This window comes from Empidonax traillii, unplaced genomic scaffold, assembly GCF_003031625.1.
Source record: "Empidonax traillii isolate 1590-97213 ecotype Southwest subspecies unplaced genomic scaffold, ASM303162v1 scaffold3:size4013460, whole genome shotgun sequence".
Classification (NCBI taxonomy): domain Eukaryota; kingdom Metazoa; phylum Chordata; class Aves; order Passeriformes; family Tyrannidae; genus Empidonax; species Empidonax traillii.
Window position 1 is genome coordinate 2,364,566 of NW_020955196.1, and position 25,213 is coordinate 2,389,778.

At 38.8% G+C, this 25,213-nt stretch overlaps 1 protein-coding gene across 1 annotated transcript in view; it reads right to left on the reverse strand.

The window, feature by feature from the left end:
• Positions 1-25,213, reverse strand: part of SVEP1 (sushi, von Willebrand factor type A, EGF and pentraxin domain containing 1) — a 119,751-nt gene that overhangs the window by 54,385 nt on the left and 40,153 nt on the right. The window contains exons 4-20 of the mRNA XM_027910715.1: positions 24,474-24,632; positions 24,059-24,238; positions 18,889-19,068; positions 15,866-16,063; positions 13,306-13,424; positions 11,756-11,885; positions 10,994-11,101; positions 10,646-10,777; positions 9,147-9,341; positions 7,997-8,118; positions 5,953-6,061; positions 3,848-4,036; positions 3,285-3,518; positions 2,613-2,774; positions 1,758-1,919; positions 762-923; positions 93-187 (exon numbers count right to left, since the gene is read on the reverse strand). Of these exons, the coding sequence (XP_027766516.1) occupies positions 93-187; positions 762-923; positions 1,758-1,919; positions 2,613-2,774; positions 3,285-3,518; positions 3,848-4,036; positions 5,953-6,061; positions 7,997-8,118; positions 9,147-9,341; positions 10,646-10,777; positions 10,994-11,101; positions 11,756-11,885; positions 13,306-13,424; positions 15,866-16,063; positions 18,889-19,068; positions 24,059-24,238; positions 24,474-24,632 (2,636 nt within the window). The remainder of the gene's footprint in view (positions 1-92; positions 188-761; positions 924-1,757; positions 1,920-2,612; positions 2,775-3,284; positions 3,519-3,847; positions 4,037-5,952; positions 6,062-7,996; positions 8,119-9,146; positions 9,342-10,645; positions 10,778-10,993; positions 11,102-11,755; positions 11,886-13,305; positions 13,425-15,865; positions 16,064-18,888; positions 19,069-24,058; positions 24,239-24,473; positions 24,633-25,213) is intronic.

The following is a 25,213-nucleotide window of genomic DNA, read 5'->3' on the forward strand; positions in this document are numbered from 1 at the left end:
AAACAATTACATCAAAAAAGGTCTTAGTCATTCTGCATAAAGCACTTTTTCTTTCATTGGAGATAACACTGCAAAATAACACTTGTCCTTACCTGACTGCTGACTTTATACTGTTTGCTGATATTTTCTGGAAAGGCTGGTACCATCATTACACTTTCCTCAGCTGCTGAAAAAGTAGAGCCAAAACCTAAAGAAGAAAGATATGAAAGTACTGTTAATGACACTGTATGGCAAGGTCCCTATTCCATGAGAGCATTATAATTGCATGTTAGAAATGCATCTAAAGATATGCTGCGAAAAAGTGAATTTGTGGGAATAAAAAGCAAACTTTACAGTACTCGTTACACAAATATGTATTTGTAAGGACGTATATTTCTAAAACATACACGTGTTTATATATAAACACATGTGTGTACATATGAAAAAACTGATGTTTTTATAAACAGATACATGCAATATTAGTGTACATTTATATATCTCTATAGCATGCATATATATATATATATATACACAATGTACACACATGCTCACTCTCTGCATATGTATACTCTGTTTATTCAGCCTGGGTATGATTCACACAGTCACTCCTATGACTGTGAGGCAACCTCAGTAGGCAGAACCAGCTGTGAACTTCACTGGTTGAAATCAAAGGTTTACACTAGTCAAGAGAGCAAGTGGGATGTTTTCTGTTAAGACTACTGATGGCTGTCCTTTAGATGATCTCTTTATTCACTTTATCCGGCAGAGATAATTTGGCTTACTTGAACAATCTGTAATGGATCTAGCTCCAGTGACAGTAGTTGTTCCATAAAAGGGACAAGACAAGCAGTAGGACTTTCCTGGGTCTGGTTGATAGTAGTCTCTGGGACAAGGGTAGCAAGGTGTCAAACCTGTTCGAGAGAACTCGCCTGCAAGGCATGGTACTGCAAGAACAAAAAGCCAATTTTTTGAGTGATCTGATCCCTTGCATCTCCGCCCTACCTCCCCTCACCTCTTTTTGATCACTTTCCTCCTCTCATAGTCCCTCCTTACACTTAAAAGGAATAGGATGAAACACGCGAGGAATTCACAATTCTAGGAAATGCCCATTTAAATTCTTCTGTGGGGTGGCATGTCTTTCTGAAAGGACTATGGAAATACCAGGCAAGTATTTAATTCTACTGCTTTTGCTGCTCTGGGGACAGCTTTCAAATGGAACTTCCTTTCTCTTTTATCTCTCACACCTGTTTTATTTTTTTTCCTTTGAGAAAGAGTAAGGATGAAGAAAAGACTTTTTTGTACCATCAATCCCTGCAGATTATTTCCCCTGGGAATCCTTCTGGCAAAGCTTGTCCAAGACAGATGAGGAGAATTTCTTGGAAAGAATTATGGAACAAACTCTGCTAAAATTCAGTATTTTTGTAAAGAAAATACAGAAGCTGTTCCAGAGATAATACTGACAAATATCCTATCACTCCCTTTCTCTTCTGTAAGGAAGAAGGTTTTATTTTCATTTAAGTACCCATCATGCATCTCATTTTATTCATTTTTAGATAAGAATCCATCTTGGAAATCAGAAGGAGGGCAATTGAAATTATCAGGGTATCAGAAAATGACATATCATTTTGCTGGGAAATGTTGCTTGGTCCACATTTAACCAGAAGAGCAATTCAATCTCAGGCAGTTGAACTGAATTACATTAGCTGATATTTAAACCACAACTTGGGAATTTTTAGTATTTGGTTTAAAAAAATATCATTGCCCTTTTTGTTACAAACCTCCACAAGCTGAGACATCTACTGCGCCTCTTTTTACTGTTGATGTATTTTCTGGGCAAGAGATACAATTCCTGGATCCAAATGCTGGCTGATATGTTCCAAGTGGACATGTTTCACAGGTCTCAAGACCATTAGGCGAATACGTTCCCTGCTTGCACTGAGCTATAAGGCAGAAGAATTTGGAAATATTAAGCAATCTCCAACAGGAGACATGGTTCCTGATCTCTGAAAATAATGTTGAAATCACACTACATGTCACAAGGACTTTTATTTCTGGAGCTTGCTCTACTCTGAAGAACTTCATTGGTACAAAGAGCAAAAAAAAAAAAAAAAAAAAAAAGACAACTGTGATAAGAAACTGATAGTGCATTTTTGAATTATTAACCAGTGAATTCTCTTCTCTTCCAGTCAGCTTCACAGACAAAAAAAATTAGCAATTTGACAACAAAAAGGAAATAAAACTAGTGACTTCTTTTTCAGAACAAGTCCTGAAGAGACAGTGGTTCTGAGCTGTTCAGTGCCTTGGCACTATAGTGGAGTGGGGCTGGCAAGGACAAGAATGGTATTATTTTAAGTTTATTAGTCCCTGAAAAATGGGCTTACAAACTCAGAAATGAAGGACAGAAATGAAGCAAATCTTCAAAGGCCAACTCTTCTTAAAACATCTGCCCAGGCATTCTGCATGCCACAGCAGTGAGGGAAACTTGGATTTTTCTCTATGCATGTGCACCAAGGTGCAATTAGGACTGTTCCTCATTTCACAGGGTAACCTCACCCCAGTATTCCACCATAGGGACCAAAAGGATGTCACCATGCATTCAGAGGTGGCTGTCTGAATAATACAAAAGTTCTTACCTTTGCATTCAGAGATGCTCCTAGAATGTAGATACTCAGTATAGCTACCAGATGGACAACTTTTGCATTCCAACTGCCCTTCCTCATCTTGGTAGGATCCAGTCCAGCAGCTTTCACAGGTAAGATGCTCCAGAGAGTAATAGGTACCCAAAGGGCAGTTGACTGTAATGTTGGAAACGTAAGTTCCCCTCAGAGTGAAAAATCATACATACCTCTTGCCCCTGGAGTTCCTATTTAGTCAACTGTGTTTATATGAAATGTGACTCTGTTCCTAAGCAGATGGGGTATCTCTCTGGAACACTGTAAAAATCTAACTATGCACAGGAAATGGAATCCAATTCCCTATCTTAGCTACGCATCACTCACGAGACTAATAGGGTTGAAAGACTGCATACCAAGCACTGTTTTCTGTGTGTGACTAAGCGTGGATATGCCTGATTTCCCCATGGGAGTGGAATCCTGGGTACAAAAGCATCCTTTTTCCACAGGCCTTGGTTAGGAACATAAACATTCTCTGGAAGCCAAACTGTGCAAAGCATTTTTGCAGTTTATTGTTACGAGAGACCACAATCTCTGGACTGTGTCAAATCATAACCCTCTGCAAACATCCTCTAAAACCTTGCTTTGCAAAAGGATTCCAAATACATGTAAGAAACAAGTCATCTGGCTTACCACACATTCTCCCTCTCAGCACAGAACCAGGCCTGCAGAAAAGAAAGGCCTTCTCAGTCTCCAGTGAGTTGGTGTCAGCTACAATGAGTTCAGATGCAAACTGAAAAGAATACATGGGTTCCTTATGGAGAGTTCTATTCAGCCTGTTCGTGATTGTTTCCAGAGTTTTAAGGAGCCGCCTCTGGTTTTCCAGTTCCAGTGTATCATTCCTTTCATCAGGCAGTGGCACGCTAGCTGGAATATAAACAGCAAACATGAAAGCCACACAGATTTTACAGTCAGCACTTCCACCATACTCTGGAACATATTGAGGGCAACACTCAATCTCGTCAGTGAAAAGTGGAAAGCAGGCTATGTGCACCAAGCCCTCCAAGAATAGGGGGCTCTCTCTGATCTTTCCTTCAAGCAGAAAGTCTGTGATGAAATGGGGCTATAAATGTGTCTAGAAAACTGTCATCTGCATCTTCACCAGGCTTTTGCAAATGGAAGAAATTTCACTGAATGTATGGGAAGATGATTTTTAAGAAGAAGAAAGTAGTGGACAATATTTTGACTTCTCTCACCTGTGATGTTAAATATTAACTTGATTTTCTGGTCAGTCATTGGAACATTCAGTTTATGCCTTTTGACTCGAGCAGGCGCTGCTTTTACAGAGGTAGAGAGATGCTTGGATAAGTCCTCTTCTTCTGCTGCATCAACAAAATCACCATAAGAATAATCCAGGTGATTTGCTGTCCCCCAGCCAGCGGGTCCTGTGGGACATTAAGAAAGAACAAAAAGAGAAACATCATCATGTGGAAAATAAATACCTACACTCTAAAATACATTCTAAAATACAACCCCAATAGAATGGGATCTGTTTGAAACTTCAGATGAAGACTTTGTCTTCTCACAAGTGTCTATTGTACCCTCATTTTGACTAATGCAAAAGAAAAACTGATCTCAATCATAACTGATATCGTAGAGATCTTGAGTCTTGTGCAGTTAGCCAAAGCTTTAGAGAAATAGTTACAAAAGTTACATATTGCAATTATCTCTTCCTCTGTCTTGCATTCACCCTCACCTGCCAACAGTATCTTAAACAATTCTATATTGCTTCTTCCTCTTTCTGTCTCATTACAGAGAGTACAGCCTTTGTCATGTCTCCTTTGCACCTTCTTCTCACAACTCCTGAACAGCTGTAACATTGTCTGGCCTCTCAAAAAAGGCATCACCTTATGTGTTCATTACCCCCAGACAGGCATTTTCTGTTATGCAGAGAGCCAAATTCACCCCCTGTATAATGTCCTTCACTTTAACATGCTTTAAATCAGAAAGAAATAATTGTTTCTGTGTACATTCTACTTCTGCATAATGACTAATCCTAGAAAGGCATGGTCTATTTCCTTGATCTAGCTTATTTTTAAAAAACACAACGATAGGAAAAAAATCTGCCAATTACCTATCAGCAGCCAGCTAGATTAGGCTTAATTTACAGTGGAAACTAGGACAAGCTAACCCCACAACTTTGAGGTTAATATTTATGAATATTCCCCAACAAATTCTCTAAACTGCTGTCTCTTAGGACCTGAGGAAACTTTTATCCTGCTTCCCCAGTGTAAATCGCTGGAAATTCCTGAAAAATGGCAACAAGGTTACTCTGGTAAGAGGTTGAATTGAACAAGAAGAGAATAGGACCCCCACATTCCATTTTCTTAACACTGTTTCTTCCAAATGCCTTTACAGGTTAGTTTCAGCTATCATCAGCATTCATCCTTACCCTGATGACAACTGCAGACTGAACATCCAGCCCTGCCCCATGTCTGAACACAAACAAATGTGCTCTCAGACTGAGTGAAGCATGTCTGAAAGGTGAGCACAAGCAGGAAGCTCTACCAAATAACTCCACTATAAACCTGTAAAAGAGGCGCAGACCTGTGATAGAGTACATATTCTGACATGGATCTGACAAAATGCCTTATGCTTAGATAGGTAATGTAAGTTATCCATTTTCAGCTTTTCTGCCCTGAGCACTCCCAAGGGACTCAGAAAAGCCAAGGATAACTGTAGTACAACGTGGACACTAGCCTGCCTGAAAATGGACTGAAAACGACAACTTACTTGTCATAAAACAAAGTGGGAACAATCACTGTCACAAGACACAAGGACTGTCGTGGTTTTCACTCTGATACAGCTGAAGTCATGGTGCAAAATCAGTCCTTGCCAGGAAGTAATTTCACAGTTAATGGGCAAACTTAAGCTTGTATAACTTCACACAGTTCTGAGGGTTCTGTGCAAATTCAAACCAGCATCATAGATGCTTCTCATTTTCATAACAATCTCCAAAACAATTTATTGTAACTTTTCAGTCTTTTGTTTGAAACAGCATGTTTTTAAAAAGTTTCTTTCTTCTAGGCTAACCAAGCAGGTTTCTAAGACTCTGTGCCTGTGTGCTTTTTATCCCTTCCCACCATGAGGCACCTCAGCAAACCTCTACACTCTATAGGAAGCAGCATCAATACCAGACATCAAAGAGTTACACAATATATTTTAAAAACATATTATATAATTGTGTATTATCCTATGAGTGCCAGAGTTATTTTAAAAAAGTAACTCATAGAAGATATTGTTGCATGAATTATACTGCATCAAACCTGGGTGGCTAAAAATCTATGGAATCAATAATTACCGATGGCAAACCCATTTTCATAATCGTAATTATATTCCAAGCAATGCTTCTGTGTCTGTTCTTCCAATCTGCAGTCAATATCATCAACGTCATTACAGAATGATGGGACCTTCCAAGATAAAGAAGAATAACATTAAAAACATAAAACCACATAGGCCTCTCCTATAACTTATAAAACCTTCTAATTACAATGTAAAGCCCTGCTTTTGCCACTGACACCAGATTTCCCCTTTCATGTCTCTTACAACCTTGGCAAGGTCAGCTGAAAGAAGTACATTCTACTGATACAGCTGGGAAATAAGAGGGTAACTTGCAGGTGTGTAAACCTTTTGTTATAAAAGACCTTTTTTTTAAAGAACAGATGTCAATTCAAGTAACCACTCTTGCATTTGAGATCCCAGAATACAGACAAAAATTCAGGCTTGTTTCTGCCTACAAAAAATGACAGATGAGCTCATGTGTTTAAAAGCATCTGTGGTTTTCCCAACTATGTTACTTGTAATTCTGTAAGGCTGACAATAATGCTGTCGCTTCTTTCTAGCTTTCAAGCCTTATTTCTTCATATCCACCCCTCTCTACCTGTGGAAAAAGACCCATGCCCCAAAAAACCTCAGAGGACAGAGAAAATAATCTCAAGAAGACAGAAATCACAGAACAGAAAACTCCTGTGCTATCATTTATTTCTTCCCTCCATAAAAGCAGTGGAGATAAGACAAGAATAAATTAATGCATGGTTTTTGATAAAGTATGTAGTTCTTGCTTTTTCCAGAAAGGTTTGAAGCAAGCTGGCCTTAGGCCATGTTTTGAAATTGTTCTGTTTTTTCCTTATCAACTTTCATTGGAAAGATGGCTCTTGCCCATTCCTTCCCCCCTTTCAGATCTCTGCTAGAGTTTCAAATTCTTGGGAATAGGAATAAGCATATTCAAAACAGCCTTTTTGAATGTTTTCCCAGACTGTTGCATTTTGATGTAATTGCTTGGAAGGTCACTATGTATTTTTTCCATATTATCTTTTACTTTCCAATAGTAACTGTCTAAACACTGGAACTTGGTTGTACCGGGGTCTTGGGGGAAAGAAGCAGAAATAAAACCAGTCAAGATTTCTCTACTGGAAAAGAACAAACCTGAATCAAGGCAAGAGACTAACAGATATTTACATCCAAGCATCAGACATTGCCTGATGTGTTCTGTAAGTTTCCAGCCATTTGACAGGGGCTACTGTCATATATTCCAAAGTTGAAGGAATTTGCCAATTAGCTGTATGGGCTAAAAATACTTTTAGTTATGAGAAAAGCTTTTATTAGCATATGAGCCATGTTCTGCAAAAAGCCTGTAAATGATCAGTGTTCTCTGCTGGAACAATGCTGTCACACTTGGCCTGGACACCCACTAAAAGTTCTGCTGTTTCTGCTTTTCAGCTGAGGACAGATTCGTGGTTTAAGAGAGGAGATTGTGATACTGAAGTGGAAAACAAGAGACATGGTAGAGAAGCAACACGGTACCTCTTAAGATTCAGGGCCATGAAGCTTTGAATGAAAAGACTGAGAACTTGGAAAGTCAAGAAACCCGAGCAAATCACCAGTACCAGGATTTAACTGCCTGGACATACACACCAAATGTGGAATTTATTCATCCGTATATATGTATGTTCATTCATATTATATGGATATAGATCATACATATGCTATATAAAATGCATTTATTTTATTATCACATCCAACTGTGAAAAACAACACTGAGGTTAGGGGACAGTTGAGTGGGGTTTTCAAAACTGCACAGGTTCTATTTGGAACCCTACTGAAAATTTAGCTGCAGGTCCCTAAGCTACTTGGACATATAAGCTGTCCCATATAATTCCACACTGAATTACACTAAAATGCCAGTGAAACATCTTTATTTTTCAAGATGACTTGTCATTTTCTGAAAAAGTACAGATTTAATTTATGAGTTACTTTCTTTGTACAAAATCAATTAACTAGAAAAAATAACAATTATGTATTTTTTTTAAGAAGTTTATAAAGAGAAGGAGTATTTACTAACCTACCATTTTACCAAGTGAACTCTGGAATGCATCAGTAAATCTGTTTAGAAGATTGTTGTCATCACATCGCGTTGCTTTGTAGAGCATCTCAAAGGACTTGAACCCATGGTTTGCAAAACGATTTACTGAAAAATGTTGGAGAAATAAATTTTTACTGATCAGTGTAAGAGCTTTATAGCTAAAATCAAGATAATTCAGGCTGAAACTGAAATACAATTAGGCAAGAAGCATTGTCTTTAAATCAACAGCCTAAGTGGATTGCTCATACCTCAGCCAATGCAGTTAATATAACCCTTTGGTAGGCATCAAATTTACTGGAAAAGCTAGAAGACATTAAAAAAAAGTCATTTATGTACTTAAGCACTTTCTTAAGGGAAGAAACCTGTAAACTGTCAACAAACTACATACTTACTTTTTACTGAGAAGCAATAAATATTAAAACTCTTATTACTAGTGCTGCTAGGCTAAATATGAAAAACTATTCAGAGAATAATTCAGAATTCAATAAAGTTCCTAAGTGTCCAAATTATGCATTTTAAATTGACAGACAGCTCTGAAACATAACTATTGTTTGTTCATAGCTGAAACACTGCTCTTTTTTTGCTGAAAACAAGAAATCAACTTTGAGGGAACATGGTACCAAGACTGGCTTGAAATGTAGTTCTAATACACTCATTTTAAAAATGCCATCAAAGGTGGAAAATTCCACAGCTGAATTTTTGCATGGGTCCAGCTCAAAGAAAACACATAAACTCTTCTGTTCTGGTGGTAATCAGATACGTAAATTGAGCGCACATTATGCATTTGGATCAGTAAGTTGCACATACTGTTGTAATTCTTATTGAAAAGACCCTGTTAGTGTTCATAAAAAAACTGTTTCAGTTAACCTGTCTGCTTTGCATCTTTGCTATTTTGTGATTCCTGGGACTCAAATTCACTGCTATACTTGTGTTTCAGCCAGCTTCTGAAGTAACACATTTACAGACTTCCAAGCGTTATTTCACAATATTTGTAACAATTCAGAGGCAGAGGACAGACAACACTTGTTATAATGAAATAGAAGCAAAAAATTTCTAAAACATTTTTATTTACTTTCTCATCAAACATAGTATTTGATGAGTTGCAGATTTATTTCAGTAGCAGTAAGACTTACAAGAGCAGCTAGGCCACTCTGGAGAGTAGGGTGGCTTCCAGAGACCATCTTCATATGCACAATAGTAGTTTTCACTCGATCCTTCTGAAAAGCTGTAACCTTCTGCACAATGCAATGTGCAATTAACTCCTACTTCATCTGATGTGCATATAAAATCCCCATTCACAGGCTCAAAGGAGATTTCACAGGGGGAACCTGTAAACAATACAAAGATTTATGTATTGATGAATGTGGTGAAGTAAGTGATCCTGCAGGAAAATGGCACTGAGAGGGTTTCCAAAAGTACGTAGTATTAACCTGATCATGCCTCTGTTGAGGTATTATTTGTTACTTTCATAAAGTCAGGATCAGGCTACTGCTAAATAATTCTCAAATTCTGCCACTGGAATTTGAAATCCAGAAGCATGAAGACTTTAATAAAAATTGTGAAACCTATGAGAAACTGTTTACTAAAATAATATAAAACATTAATCTAAGTTTTAACATGAATTACATACAACGAATTCTAGTAAACTAAATTACATCTTGAATTCTGAAACTGAACATTATCCATCCTGCATTATTGCAACAACACATGAACTTGTCAAAATAATCTTAGGAGGAACTGGCTGTAAAACCTCAGCTATTCAATTTTCAGGCCTACTGTGAAGGAGGTTGTGAACATTGGGAAACATTGTGCCACAAACACTGAACCACAAAAAGTCTAAGGTGGTACAGAACTTGAAATAATGTCAACTCTAAGCACTGGCTTGTTCTTGCTAAGATTTAGAGCAAATCAGAGACTAGCACATCAATTTGCAACTTATGTTTTCTAAAAGCTATAATCAAAATTCCAGCCTGCATGATTTTAAATTCTCTCTTCACTAACTGATCTTTTTATACAGATATCCAACTAAGACATAAAAACTAGAAAGCAGATATGAAGTAGAATTTTCATCCTTAATACTTTATCTGCCAAACTATTGTTTGGACTTTAAAGAAGAAAGTTAACTGTGAGGAAAAGATGTCTATGCAGTACACAAAATGCAGTAGTATATCTATAGGTACCGACAGATTCTAAAATCTAAAGAGTGCTCTATTATTTGCAACAATATTTGTAGGTGACTAAAGAAAAACTGGCAGAAAGTTTTCCTTTTTAACTACAGATTTGAAACGACTGGAGTAACTATGTATTAATACAGCTCACATGGTATCTGTCCCTGCAGAAAAAAAACACAAAAGAACCCATTTCTATAAGTTCTACTGCTTAATGAATCATAGTTTCAATGCTTTTACATTCAGATTTGAACTTACAGGGCCAAATTCACTGCTGTGCTGTTTCAGTCTTAGACAATTTACTCACTGGTACTAACAAATATCCTGACTGCCTTCAGTGACTCCAACATGAAATGGAAATAACTGAATGAAAAAGTGGAGACTAAATGAAACAGTAGAGCATTCCTGCATCCTTTATGATATTCAGTTAGATCAATGTTATATGGCAGGAGATGATGACAAACCTTTGATGACAATGTGGATCTCACATGTCCTGTTATTTCCAGAAGGATCCACGGCTGTGTACTGAACTGTTGTTTCTCCTTTGGGAAAAAGATCTCCAGGTGCGTGACTCCTAGTGACAGTCAATGGACCACCTGGAAGAGTTAAGAAGACAACCTAAAACGTCATTAAGTAAAGAAGGGTTACTCATACCCAATCTTGACAAATAGAAAAGCAAATGACAGCACATCTTCAAAATTAGGTATTACTGAAAACAAATAAATAAAAGAAACACAAGAAAATCTGAAACAGGTGGACAGGTTCTCAAGCCTTCTATTGTTGCATGCTTGTTTTGGGGTGCACTATCTCACCTGAATTGTCTGAAAATTCTGGTTCTTCCCATGTCGCTGGGTAATCATTCTCTGCTGCTTGTATGGGTGGTGGAGATCTGCATTTGTCAACCACAGGAGGTTCCACATCTGCAGAATTTGAAAGGATGGCATGACATTAGCTTACAGAACTACTGCTACACTCAACTGGCATCTATCATCAGAAGAAGTTAGGTAAGCAGCAGTTTTAAGTTCCTATCAGAAGATAAAACAAAGGTGCACATCTGAAAGCCTCTGCAATGGGAAGATGCTGAGTGAATGGACAAGACTAATTCTTCTGCTGAACTCATGGTTTCTGCAGTGTTTGCTTTCTACAGAGCAAACCTTGGATTTCCTACAGGACTGCTGAATAACACAACTGTCTGACAGAAACACTTTAGCAATGATTTGCATCAGCAATGTGTGCAAACCTTGGAAATCTTGTTGGAGCATTTAAAGAATTAAATACAGATATATGATGAAGGTAGTAAGTAACAACACAATAAAGTATTTAATACATGAGTCTGAGGAGAAATCTTAATGGTCAGAATGAATGTCAGAATGAAACATAACCCAAACCAAACACTGTGAGCAATGACTGCACACTATGCAAATGGTGACCAAAGGATTTGTGGAGATGATAATGCTCCTGGGTTTATAACTGTACACATAAGGGCCACAGTGACTCCCAGTCTCTTTCTGCACTAATCAGAAGGTTTCAGCCATGACAGGTAGACTTCCCCAGTGATTTTTAACAGCACTTACCAATAACCTTGACACTGAATGTACAGCTTGCCTCATTGCCCGACTTATCGGTTGCTGTGTAAGTAATGTCAACTTTGCCAATCGGGAGAAGAAATGGTGGTATGAAAGCTGGGGTAACGTGAACTGAGACCTGTTACAGGAAAACACTTGTTATTTAAAAAACCAGAGTATGATATTCATTTTTTAAAAAATGGACAGAATAGTATTCTTCAATGTTAAGCCTACTCATTCTTAATGCAAATAGCCTCTTAAAGTAATGAGGATGGACTTTGCAACAGAGTGCTCTATGCCCCTTCTTAAGTCTGCCTTCTGTATATCAACAGGGATTTACTCAGTCAGGACTTGGACCCTGACCAGCTGCAGTTTACAGCATTGTGTATTAAAAAAACTCTTGTTTGCCTAATTGCACTGAACACACACTACATCAGCTCAGAACCTGTCTGCAGTTCAGTTCTCCAGCTGCAAGGGCAGCAGACCTGGGAGATTAGCGGAGGAGACGGTCATGGGCTATAAGTTACTTACGTACTTAGTTCTGACTTACATAGATGTATGAGTCAACAGCCCACATATACTTCAATATGTTCTGGTGCAGCAAAGGAACCTTACATTTGGAGTAAATGACACTTAGATGCTGTCTATGGCTTTTTCATATGGCTTAGAAATGTCTTAAGGAATCTGTCTTTAAAAGAAATGGTTTCATGTGTAAATCAGAAGTTAGTTCATCTGACAGTCATGATTTTGACAAACCTCTTACAACTAAGAGCTAAGGCACTCGACTTCTACAGTTCAATGAATGACCCTGTGTCAGCAGAGCTACAGTACCTGACCATGACTATGCTACAAAAAAAAAAAAAAAAGTGTGAACTCAAATCTCTTTTATTGGCACAGCTCATCTTCTTAGTGCAAAAAATTTCTGTGTTTGCAGTAAATTACGAGCACACACAGACTCATTGTCCCTCTGCTGACTATTGATAAAGCATTCAGTTGCTGTAACTGAATCATGTATGAGCCTGTAGGAAATGTTACTCTTTATGAAACAGCTCTAGAGCAAGTTCTCCTTGTAACTCCATTTCCAGACCTCTGATACCCATAGCAGCCAAAGGCCCATTTCTGAACCTTGCATAGGAAAATGAGGTTTCTCTTTCTCACTCAGAAAGCTGAAATGAGTTTTTACTTATCACACTGTGTACTTGTTAACCTTTTAGATTAATGAACTGGTTTGCGTCCTTCTGAGAAGAGTTTATTAAACTTCTTGACATTTTAAGTGCTCATTTTTAAAGCACATGTCTCCATCTTGTAAACAAGGGCACATTCTTTCTTTTGACCACATAAATTAACCATATGAGGTTTCATGCACTGCAATTCCATGCAGTGTCCTGTACTGCACAGTTCTAATCAAGACAGAAAATGCTGGATTTTCTAGATAAAAACTTTCTAACAGGTTTTTCTTCTACTTTTATTTATCAGAACAAAAAAATTCTAGTGAATCATAAAATTCATTGAAATCAGGAAGACTGCCTCTGGTCATATAGATACAGATTTTAACTTGCCTCATCTCCAGAGTTATCCTCAGCTGTTGGTACCTGCCAGCTGATATTAGCAGAATTATGATGTTCCAGAGTCACAGTCTCAATATCGTCTGGACAGCGGATCCGAGGTGCTTCAATATCTGACCCAGAAAAAGACAAAATAGTTTTATATGTGGGATTACAGAAGTAAACCCTCTGTAATGGTTAGACTGAAACTTGTTAAAACCCTTGGTTTTTGTACTGCCTGGAATATAAATGCATATGTTTTTGCAAACTTCCTGTCTCTGTCCCTTCTTAATTTCTTGCCTATAGGCTCATACGTAAACAGTAAAATTGCTTGGGGAAAGGACTGATTTTCGCTGTATTTTTTTACATCACTGAGCACAATGAGACCGATTTCTACAAAGAACCAAATAAGGAATAAATAAAAATTAATTTGTTTCTTTTATTATTCATCCCTTCCTTCACTAACCTTCCACTATCCACACACATGACACATACAGATAAAAATACTTGCTTCTGATAATCAGTGACTTAAAAAAACTCAAAAGTATTTGTGACATGATATACACGTATATACATACTATGCTCAAGACAGTAGTGACTCTGAAATTCTCTGGAGCATGGCATGGAACTGACTTGAAAGAACCAATGGCAGGAATTTGGGCAGCATCTGCTGGAAACGCTCCATACTAAATTCCTATTACATGAAAATATGTAGGACAAATGGGGTCTTCTGGTGACAGGTGACAATGCTGGATGGTTTTGAAGGACTAGTGATACAGTATGGGTAACATCACCACCAACATTTAAGCCTCAAGTTTCTCTGACAAATTTGAAGTACTTCTTCAGTTCCCTGGCACAGGGCCTCCCAAAATGTTTGTGGTCAGGTTATTTCATTGCTCTAGTACTGCTTGATAAATGGTTTCTAGACTCATGAGAAAAGGACGCATTTGGCTCTGAACTCATCTATGCCCAACAGGCTTTAAAACAACTCAGAGCAGATATCACTTACATTTTTATTACTAAATAGTTCCAGTAAAGACATAACTCAGGCAATTAAATACCATAATTAAGAATGCAAAGCAATAAATACAACTGATTTTGTCTTCCTCTGAACTCATTCAGATGAAAATTTTATTACAAATGTACTCTTATAAATAACTACCAGTTATGGTTCACACTTCCTTGACCACAGCCTCCAGGCTGGGGCAAATTCCATCTAAAGGTGAAATTCTGTAAAAAGACTAACAATAAATAAATCGTAAAAAAAAAAATGGCTGCTTTGAACTGGCCAAATATGTTGGCTGCAAAATAGAGAAAGACAATAACAAGAATGAAAGCAGTTGAAATGCAACTGTTCATTTTTACTCAAAAAGAATATCCTTCATAGTTTCTCAGTGCCTCCTACTTTAGGGCTTCGCTCATTGGTAATATGTAAAAGCTTGAATCCAAGCCATGCTGCTTTACCTTGATCCAAACACTTCAGCTTGTAACCTTGTGCTAGGATCCCATCAAATATTAAAAGCTGTGGTTTGGCACAGGTTTACACAAAAGATTCAGAAAAACAATTTGGTACATCACAGAGTGGAAAATAGTATGTTTAAAGAGGGGGATAAAATCTTCCTGGCATTTACAGGGAAAAAGAGCCCCAGTTTCTTTAGTGACCTGGCATGATGGCTGCTGTAACTGTTTTCTGTAGTTCTTTCACCCAGTGGCTGGCAAGGGTCTCAGTTGGGAGTGAAAGCAGTAAGTCTAGGAGAACAACATTTCAGGAAGAGGTGAATAGCGCATTCCCTAACAAACTGCACTTTTGGTTTTACTCTGCTATAATCCAAAACCAGAATCCTTCCAATCCCGTTGTGCATGTGTGAAAGGGAATAAACAGCCTAACATTTCTAGAAGAGGTGGGTAAACATGGCAGATCCATTCTGAAATGCATGTAACCATCTTCAGCCTATCTTGATAATCCTTGCTCAGCCAATACACTTGTGTCAGCCAATACTCTTGTTTTAGATGATTTCGGCCTTAACTCTTGCGCACTGTCGCTTCGGGCATGTCAACAGACAGATCAAAGACAACTGAAATGAACATTCCTCTATAGTCTGTCTATCAGCCAAGGTTTACACAGCATTCACAGTTTTGCTCTGACTAGAGGGTTTGCATAAACTTGTGCTGAACCAGTAGTTATATTATTATCACTGTTATTTTACTGAAAGTGTGGGTTCCACTTTGACTATTCTTAAGCTAAGAACTTTTACTTCTACTTTGAAATTTGAAACTTCCCTGCAGATCAGGCCTTTTAGCAAGCAGCTTCCCAGCAACAGACTCATGAGCTGGATCCCAGGAATGGCAGCTGACGGTGAGCACTATAAGGTGACACTTGAGCGATCTCTGAACTCCACATTTCTGTTACAATTAAATCTGACAACCAAGTTATAAAGGTACAGGCAACGCTCATTACACACTCTTTAAATCACGCTTTCCCCAGTTCAAACCTGTCCTCACTCAGTTATTTGCTGTGTGCTTCCCTTCAATTCTGCACACGTGTATACAGACATGATTTTGTGCTGGTCTCTACCTTTACACAGAGCCTCCTGGATGTTTGCACTCCATCTCCCAAATGAAATGCACCTTAGTTCTTCTCTAGCTCCAGACAAGATGAATCCCTGGGGACAGCTCAGTCGGCACACAGTCCCAGAAACGGCAGGCTCCAGTCCACATCTGGGAGGGAGAACTGTCACACCTGCTGGTTTCTGGAGGATGGGACAACGCTTTTCTGCAAGAGACCAGTAGAACATGACTTGTAACTGACGTACACAAAGTACAAATTCAAAAAAATTTGCAAATAAAGTCATATGGAAACGTAGTGGGAACACAAACTACATGGTCTTTTTAAGAGTCTGTAGATGTATGAGTGCATCAAAACAGTAACACCTGACAAAACTTTTTACTCCAGCGCTTACCAAAGTAGACAGCATCCACGATATTAGTTCCTCTATTTTCTTGCTCATGTTCTTCACCAGAATAGAAATACGGTATTTTTCATGAAGACTCACTATATCTTACACTCTGGGTTCTTTTTTTTTTTTTTTTTTCCTTTTTCCCTGCACTCCCTTGCCTTCAGTGAAAACCAGACCATAGCAGGACAAAGGGAATGTTCTTGTATCTGCAGCCATCTACAGCTTCTATATGCTATCTTGAAATAAGAATGAGGGCTGAAGGATACCCTGCCATGAACCCTCTACAGGTTCTCCCTATTATCAGGAAGGGCTGACGTTTGCTTAAAGGTTTAAAATGAAAGTTTGAACTATTTTATTACTAGGATTCACTAAAAAAAGTAAATCATGCCTCTTTCCTTCAATTGCTTTGCATGCCCTGCTTCAGGGAAAAGAATTGGCCAGCTTCAGTCAGAAGTGTGGGGCAGTAATTCTTTCAACGCTAGGTGGCATCAACACCCTGGACGCCATCTATATTTTTTCTTCACTAAACCTTGAACAAAGCAAGGAGAAGAGCATCTTGCAAAATTCACTAATTTTAACATGATGGATATTCAACTTCTGCCAATGGGAAGGAAATACAAGAATATAACTGTGGATTTTTTCTCCCCAAATTGGACAAATGACAAAGCTTCCTTTTTCAGCAGATATTTCGTTTGTCAGCCACCTATAATACATGTAGTCTACTCAAAAGTAGCTCATTGCTAAGAGTATCTTTTATCTTTTCCATTAAAGACAAAAATTTAAAACATATGTAATATCCAAACTTGCTTAATTAGCTTCTAGTCTCTTGGAAAAAGATGCACGAGAACAGACTTCACAGAAGTGACTGTAAACAATCCAGGCAATGTTATGGTACAGTGTCAGCTATGGCTACAGATGGCTGTGGTGCAGTCTCAGTGAGCAACTCACAAATACGGCAGACTTTGCACAGAGGAGCAGTCAAATCGAAAGGCATTCAGAAAAGAGCTAGAAGAATACCCTGAGGTCCAAGAAATTGGGTTCAAGATAATAGACTGAAGGCAATTCCATTTCATTTTTCTAACAGAAGGATCTGAAATTAATAAATTGTCAACTACATAAGCCTAAATACCGCAGGATTTCTGGTACCTTTTATGTAGCAGATGATAATAGTTAGGAGCTGTTCAGACTAAAAATAAACAGACAAAACACCATGACAATGGTGATCATTCAGAAAATGAGTATAAAGAGTAAGTTTTGAGGAGGACACAGTATTAGCCTTCTGATTTGCATCCTTCCCCGAATAAAACTCCACACATTGCTACTGAACCAGAATCTCAGCAAGCTTGTTCTAAACATCAGTCACAAGAAGCAGCAGCAGAGATGCTTTCCAGCTAATACTTTTCCTTCTGTGACAATCAAAAGTAACTTTTACACTAGACTTTTAGACTCAGCAAAAATAAGATATTGCCATGCGTAATCCAGGAATGGAGCCAATATTGCATGGTGTGAAGAAATCTTCTGATACAAAGTAGAGATGGATTTTATTAATCAAAATGCTAAGCTAGAAAGGATGAATTCAACTGATGAATACAGTTAATCTTCCAATTATAATATTCCAACAGGATTTCAGGGTCCCCTCCTTTTGAAGTTAATTGAAGTTTTTCCACTGACTTTAACAGAAGAAAGATTAGGATCTCTTAAAAAACTGCTTTGATAAATTAATTCTTGTGGATTATTTTCACAATTTTAAAGAACGTACCTACAGTTAGAAATTTATTCTTGCCTCATGGAAAGTCTACATTTTTAAAACTGAAAAAATCTCAGTAAAAAATTAGGTACACCTTCAAGCCAAGTCACCCTCCCAGAATCACATTTACTGGATCGAGGTGACATATACTACACCTACTACACCCTGGCTACTCTGACTAGTCAGCACTGGATTACCTTCTGAATTACTGGATTTTCAGCCTGTGCCCTTCTTTTTTTTTTTTTTTCCTTTTTTTTTTTTTTTTTTTTTTTTTTTCCTTTTTTTTTTTTCCCCTACCCTTGAAGGTGTTTCAACTCTATTTCATCACCTTTACTTCTGGAACAGCAATATATGCTTACCTATCCCTGCACAACTGCAGTGACCTCTGAATCCTGACTTAAGAGGTGCTTAGTTCCTAACTCTTATTTCCTGCTGGAAGTTCAGCAACATGACAACCTCCACACCTCTACTCTGCACTCACAGTGCCTGGCTAACATAAATTAGTCCTTGCTTGGAGATCAACTTCAGCTTTATGATGGTAACTCAAACCCCTGTTTGTTCACATTTAATCCACAGTATAAACCTACAAGTTATGTGTTTCCTGCAACGCACTGTGTGAGAGTGCCTTTACATTAACCAGATACAGCAACAATAACCTTTCAGTTATCACCAGTCCATGCCGGATTTAAATCATAATCTGTCCACTTTCTCCATTTACAAATTCCTTTGTCCTTCTCCAACTTCAAAGACGTGTATAAAACATCCATAAACAAATCCTCCTTCCTATCCTAGCTTCACCAATTATCAAAATATGGAGAATTTCTCACCCATGACGAGATGTCAGAAAAGGCTGCACTCTTGATGTTAACAGACAGAGTTAGATCAGATACCTACCCACACACTTCGGCTCCTTTGAATCCCACTGTGAGGTTCCCTGGCAGGTGAGTTTGCTGTTTCCTTCAATTTCATAGCCCTCATTGCAGGTCACAAAACATACCGTCTTGTAGGAGATATCAGCCGTTGAACAATTGATGTGTCCGTTTTCAGGAGACTGAAGTCTGGGACATGTTCGAACTGCAAAGAGAAAAAACCTACGAGTTCACTCTGCAGCACTGAGAATTACTGGGGTTACACTAGTTTGCCCAGGTTTTTAGGGGTGGGAAAGTACTGGCTTGTACATTAGTTACAGTAGTTTGTAAAAATTTAGGGAATAGAGTTACAACAGAGTGGATTTTTCCTAAGGTTTGATGCCTTCCTCTTCCTGAAACAGTGTTACATAGAATGTATGAGATTTGGCACACACCTCCAAGCTTGTCTAAGTTCTGACATAAGTCCAGGCTAACAAACCAACTGTGCATCTGCAACACAGTAGTGGTCTGAGCTAGTAATGTCTATCAGCCTTCAAAATGGGACAGTTGTAGTCAAATGGAATCCTGTGGAAAATTTGGTGTCTTTGGAAGATTTGAGTCTGCAACAATGTCTGAGAGTTCTTTGCAGGATTTCCATCTGGCAGGCTGGTATGGGCTGACTGCACATCAGGGAAGAAATTAAGAGCGTATTAACAGGTTGAATGACAGTGTCCCAGTGCCCAGGAACATTCTCAGGCACTCCAGGACTGTATTAATAGACACAGACAAATCTAAGTCTCTGCAAATCAGAGAAGACACTCATCATGCTGGACAAGACAGAGAGAGGAAGAAGGAATGCAAGCCATTTATATACACCAGGTCCATGAGAGATGAAAAGTACCAAATCAGGCCATTGCTGAGACAGAAAAGAACCTTTCAGGTGTCGAGCACAGAGACAGTCCTTTCTGCTGCTCTGCAAAGAGGCTTTTCTCCTGTAATGTCTTGCAAGCATTGAATGTAGTGTGATGCCAAGGAGAATACAATCCTGTGCAATATGAGTGTGGAGAAAAGGAAGCAGGGCATAGAATGTGATCCTTAGATTGTTTTATGCATTTATGACTGAATTCTGATGCTGCAATTTAGCAAAAAGCTACACTGTAATTAAGACTGATCACAAAACTGAATGATTGTAGTAAGAAAAAAGTAGTACTGGTATGACCTGGACTTATGTTCTTTGTTTCAGTGTCATAACCTCAACCTCTTTCCTTTGCACTGCCTCCTCCTTTTCATCTGGGATCTCATACTCCAGTATTTGTCCCCTTGTTCCCTGCTGGACAAGACTCTGAGCTACACACCCTGCCTGGCTCTTGGGCCCCTCAGACAGCTAAGCTGTACACAACCTACTGTTTGGGCATGACTATCAGCTACTGATTTTCCAAAATGAGTAGAAAACTCTAGTTGAAAACTCTGCTCTCAGCTGAAGTTGGCAGATACTGCTCAGTACGTTCATAAGTTACTGGAGGGAGAAAAACACACAAGGGTAAACTGTGTGACTGCTCAAAAATATAGTCAAGAAGACTGTAGTTCCCTAAACTTAGAGAATCCCAGAATGGTTAAGGTTGGGAGATACCACTGGAGCACATCTAGTCTGACCTCCCTGCTCTACCAGGGTCATCCTAGAGCACGCTGTACAGGATTGTGTCCAGACAGCTTTTGAATGTCTCCAGTGAGGGAGACTGCACAATCTCTCTGGGCAGCCTGTTACAGTGCTCAAGTCACACTCACAGTAAATACATTCTTTCTCATACTCAGGGGGAACTTCCTGTGCATCTGTTTCTTCCCATTGCCTCTTGTCCTATTTCTTGGCACCACTGAGAAGAACCTGATTCCATCCTCTTCTGATACATATATACTTTGACAAGATGCCCTCTTAGTCTTCTCCAGGCTAAACAGGTCCGGCTCCCTTAGCCTCTCATCTCTTCCTTGTAAGAGGAACTCTGTTCTCACTTGATTGTTTTCCATGGTCTCTACTGACCTTGCTGGCAGGAAGGCAAGCTCAGGTGGTGGGTGATTCCAGAGAGCTGGACAACTTCTCTGCTGCGATTTGGGAACCCGATTTTACCAATTAACCCATCCTCGCTGCTACCAGGCAGGAGGCAAAATATGATCTCTACAAATGCACCCAAAGGTAAGCTACCTTGGCAACCTCTCCTCTTCCCAGTAATTATGTACTCTGCACATTGATGAAACAGAATAATGCCTACAAGTGGACACAACTATACTCCCTCAAACTAATAAATGGGCATGTAGGCTGAGTGCTCCTTCAAATGAAAGCCAGATTTATAAATGCCAGTAACTACACTGTAGTTATAGTAGCCTCTGAAAGCTACAAAAACCACACATTCATTAATGTCTCTTTTGAAACTAGCTATGGTGGCACCTGAGTGGAAAAAAAAAGTCTGTAGCAAAACCTATAGGATATAGGATAAGAAAGAAGGGAAAAAAGCCATTCAGATGCATCCAATATATCTTTACATTACCACTGTCTCATGTTTACTCACTCACATGTTTACTTACTTTAAATCTCTTGAACTACTACTACTTCTGTGCTTGCACATACCTGGGTATCCTCTAGGGAGTGCATTTAAGAGTTAAAAAAAGGTCTTGAAATGCCCATTTTTGAGAGGCATTCTGAGCTTCAGAGAAGCTTCATAATATGCTGTATCTTAACTTTGGTAGAGGGTTTAAAGAAAAACATTTTTACGTGCTTTATACACCAGAAAGTATGTTTTTTCTTTTAAGGTTCCTACAGAAGTCTTTAATACCCAATCTGCAGTAAAAAGAAGTAAATGCTACCAAACTCTACAACTGAGGAAGCCTGAATGAATTAAGAGCACTGAGGAGGCCCTTGGTAATGTTAATGTGCCTACAAAGGAGGCACTCCCTTCCATCATCTGGCGAGTCTAGCCATTTCTTCTGGAAGGACTACACAGCTGTAGTGCTCTTGCCTCCTAAATTGTTTCATGTTCATGCTTACTCAGTGCCTCAGCATGGCTCTGGCAGGAATCTGTAACTGAGCCCATGTGATCTTGGTAATGCTTCCAAGCACTGAACACCAACGTATCCTCTTATCAATAAGACATTTTCCATGACCAAGACATATTCCCATAAAGGCAGTGGACACAACAAAAACAATAACAATATATTCTGCTTGCTCTGGGCTTTCTCCCAATACATTTTTCTGGATTAAATACACGCTTTGCAGCTATTTTTTCATGGGTCACCCTTAATTGCATGACATGACTGCATTAATCACTTTCCAATAGCACAGCAGATTTTAGCTAGCAGAAGAACTGAGGAGTATTTAATGTCAAAATCCAAAGCACTGCAGAGGGATTTTCCTTCACTCTCCCTTCCTAATTTATGTGATAAAATACTCCTGGGATTAACAAGACAGCTATAAACCGTGCCTTTGATCTTGCTCCCTTTCATAGTCTGAGTGAATCAAGACTAGCAGATCCAGCACATGTAACAGTGGGATTTCTTAATTTTTTTTTTATTGGAAGTCTTCAGTATGATGGACAACGACATATAAAAGCAAAAATATATCCTTTCAGTGCTTCAAAGGATATTAACTCAATATCAAGACAGGATCTCAATGCAGACTTTTCTCTTCCCCCATCTTCCAAATTCCCATTAAAGGAAGATCACACACCAACACCAAATAGGTGAATTTCGTTAAATGCTGCAGCAAGATTTTCAAGTACTAGAATCTTCCACTTCTCTGTAGAAAGTAAGATGAAGGATCCTTTCTTTGTGGCTGACTGTAGCTTTCCCCAGATTTTTTGTTACACACATATTGTCTGACAGAAGCTTTGACAGGTGGGTGCTATTTCCTAGTATCCCAGTCTACCTGAAGTAGTATGCACCTTCAGTTTAAGTTTGGACTGCTATAAAGTCCATAGCTCTAAGTTCTTCTCAAGACACCCTCATGGTACTGGACAACAATTTATTTTCTATTGAAAGCTTCTCCTTCCTGCCTTCTGTCACCAGAAGCTCAAAGGGAAAACTAAGTTTTCTAGGATTATCCAAAGAAGAGTTCTAAAATCTAAATAGAAGTGAGCCACTATGGGAAGGATGTCCTGAGAAACTATTCTCTAGCTCTGATCCCCCCTTTTAGAATCATGACTTTAAGGGCTGCAGGGTTTGGTGTACTGGCATGAAGTGCTAATGCCTCCAAGGATCTACCCTGCCTTTTTCCCCAAACACAAGGCCAGGGTAAGAGTACAGAATGAGCTGATGACTTTGTATTTACTAGCTTCCAGTGCAGCATGCTAATGTCCAGTGTATTCAAGTCAAGTTAAAAATGCTGAACTACATTTTGTAGCTGTTGAGGACATAAGGGCTGCTACCTAATTTTTTCAGAGTGTCCTTGGAAAACATACCAGACCGATATACATATACGGGATTGTAGCTTCTGTTCTAAATCATCAAGAATCCAGCCTCAGGCAGAGACAAGTGACAGCAAAACAAAAATATGCTCCTATCAGAAAATCCAGAAATAACGTTTCCCAGGATGCTCTTTCCCATGTCTTCTTCCTTTCACACCTTCTGCTTATTTCTTTTCCAGGTGACATTATTTCATACTTAACTTCTAGGATACTGTCAATTGTTCCTTAGTGAAATTTCATTCAAAATTCTTCTGAAAACTATGGTCAAGGCCCCAGCTTTTCTATTTTTTGTAAGAAGAAATTGTAAGAAAGCAAAATGGAATTCTTTTATGGTTATTGTCTCCCAATGTCACTCTATGCCAAGAGTCTGGTGGATGTTCTAAAACAGCCACGTGGCAAAGTCTAAATACGGTTACATGTTTAAATACTGGATAGGTTAGCTGGGTTTACATAATGTAGATACATAGAAATTAAGTGGAGAGAGGTGAAGAGGGGTGTAAGGAAGGAGAGTGTAGAGTCACTTGCAAAAGACTGTCAGCCTAGTAAATCCTGCTCTGCATTTTCTATTGCAAATACCCTTCTTCTATTTTAGAAAGGAGGGGAAATGGAGTGATTGGAGTGGGATTTTATATTTGGAACTTTCTTTCACCCAAGTGGTAACAGGATCAGATCTCCACACCCAACTACGTAGTGAGTAGAGAAAACCACTGTTAAGAACAAACTAAACCAACAGAAAAATACTTTTCAAACACATGACATCCAAACCTCTACAAGTAGCCTCTGATCCAGACCAATGGCCATTTGGCTGACAAAGTCGGATGCTGCTTCCCACGAGATCAAATCCTGCTTTGCATCGGATCCCACAAGCAGCATTGAAGTAACTGTTGCAGACATTCTGGACAAAGTAACCATTTTCAGGGGGCTTCAGTTCAGGGCAGCGAACAACTAAAAAATTAAACAACCACAACAGAGTTATGATACTAGCTGGAACGCAACTGAAGGAAAACAATCTTTTAAAATGCCTGACTCAGACTGTGGCTTGGTATTGTTGCTGTTTTGGAATGACAGAGGAAATTTGCAATTTGACATGTCCTTCACAGTGCAAAATCACGTAACAGAATTGTCCCGGCACTGCACTGTGCATGCTAGGACTATTCTGTTCCTGAATGGCAACACTTACCTTCACAGGTTTGTCCTACATCACGATATCCCTCCCGGCATGTACAATCCTCAATGGAGGTACTTCCTGGTGGGGAAGTATGATTATCATCGGGACATGAGATGCAAGTGCTGATTCCACCTGGCGAACCTTCAGGCTTGTACGTTCCTGGTGGACAAGCTTCGAGCAAAGGAAAACACAGTAAAAAGGAGTTCAGGATATTAACCTTTCACCTAGCATATTTTTTCAGCTGTATTGCTTTACTGTTTTACATTATTTTTTTTTCTACCTCATACATCCAGTGTCATTTAGGATAGAAACATTCTCCACTTAAAGTAGTGCAGATTTCTTAAAAGGTGTGAGATAATGCCTACCAGACTTGGTGGACTTCTCTACAGCGACTGTTGGGGGACTGATATTAAGTCCACGACTAATTATCTTGAAAAGAAACTCAGGTCTCAGAAGACACACCAGATTTTCACTGACAAAACCTGTGCAGACCTCATGAAGACATTCTTGATTTAGCAGTTTAAGAAATTAGCTCCTACTAAATCCTTGCCATTCAAGGCTACACAGAAGTTTAATGCATACAGATTGGTAGTAAAAAGCTAACATAAGCCAGCAAAACCTTCCTGCCTTTGATTTACACATTATGATAATATATGATCTATATACTATATGTGCTAAAATGTATGAGGCAAAAACAATGAAGCAATTAATCAAAGCAACAGCTCCCTGAAGCTTTTGTACTCATGTACACA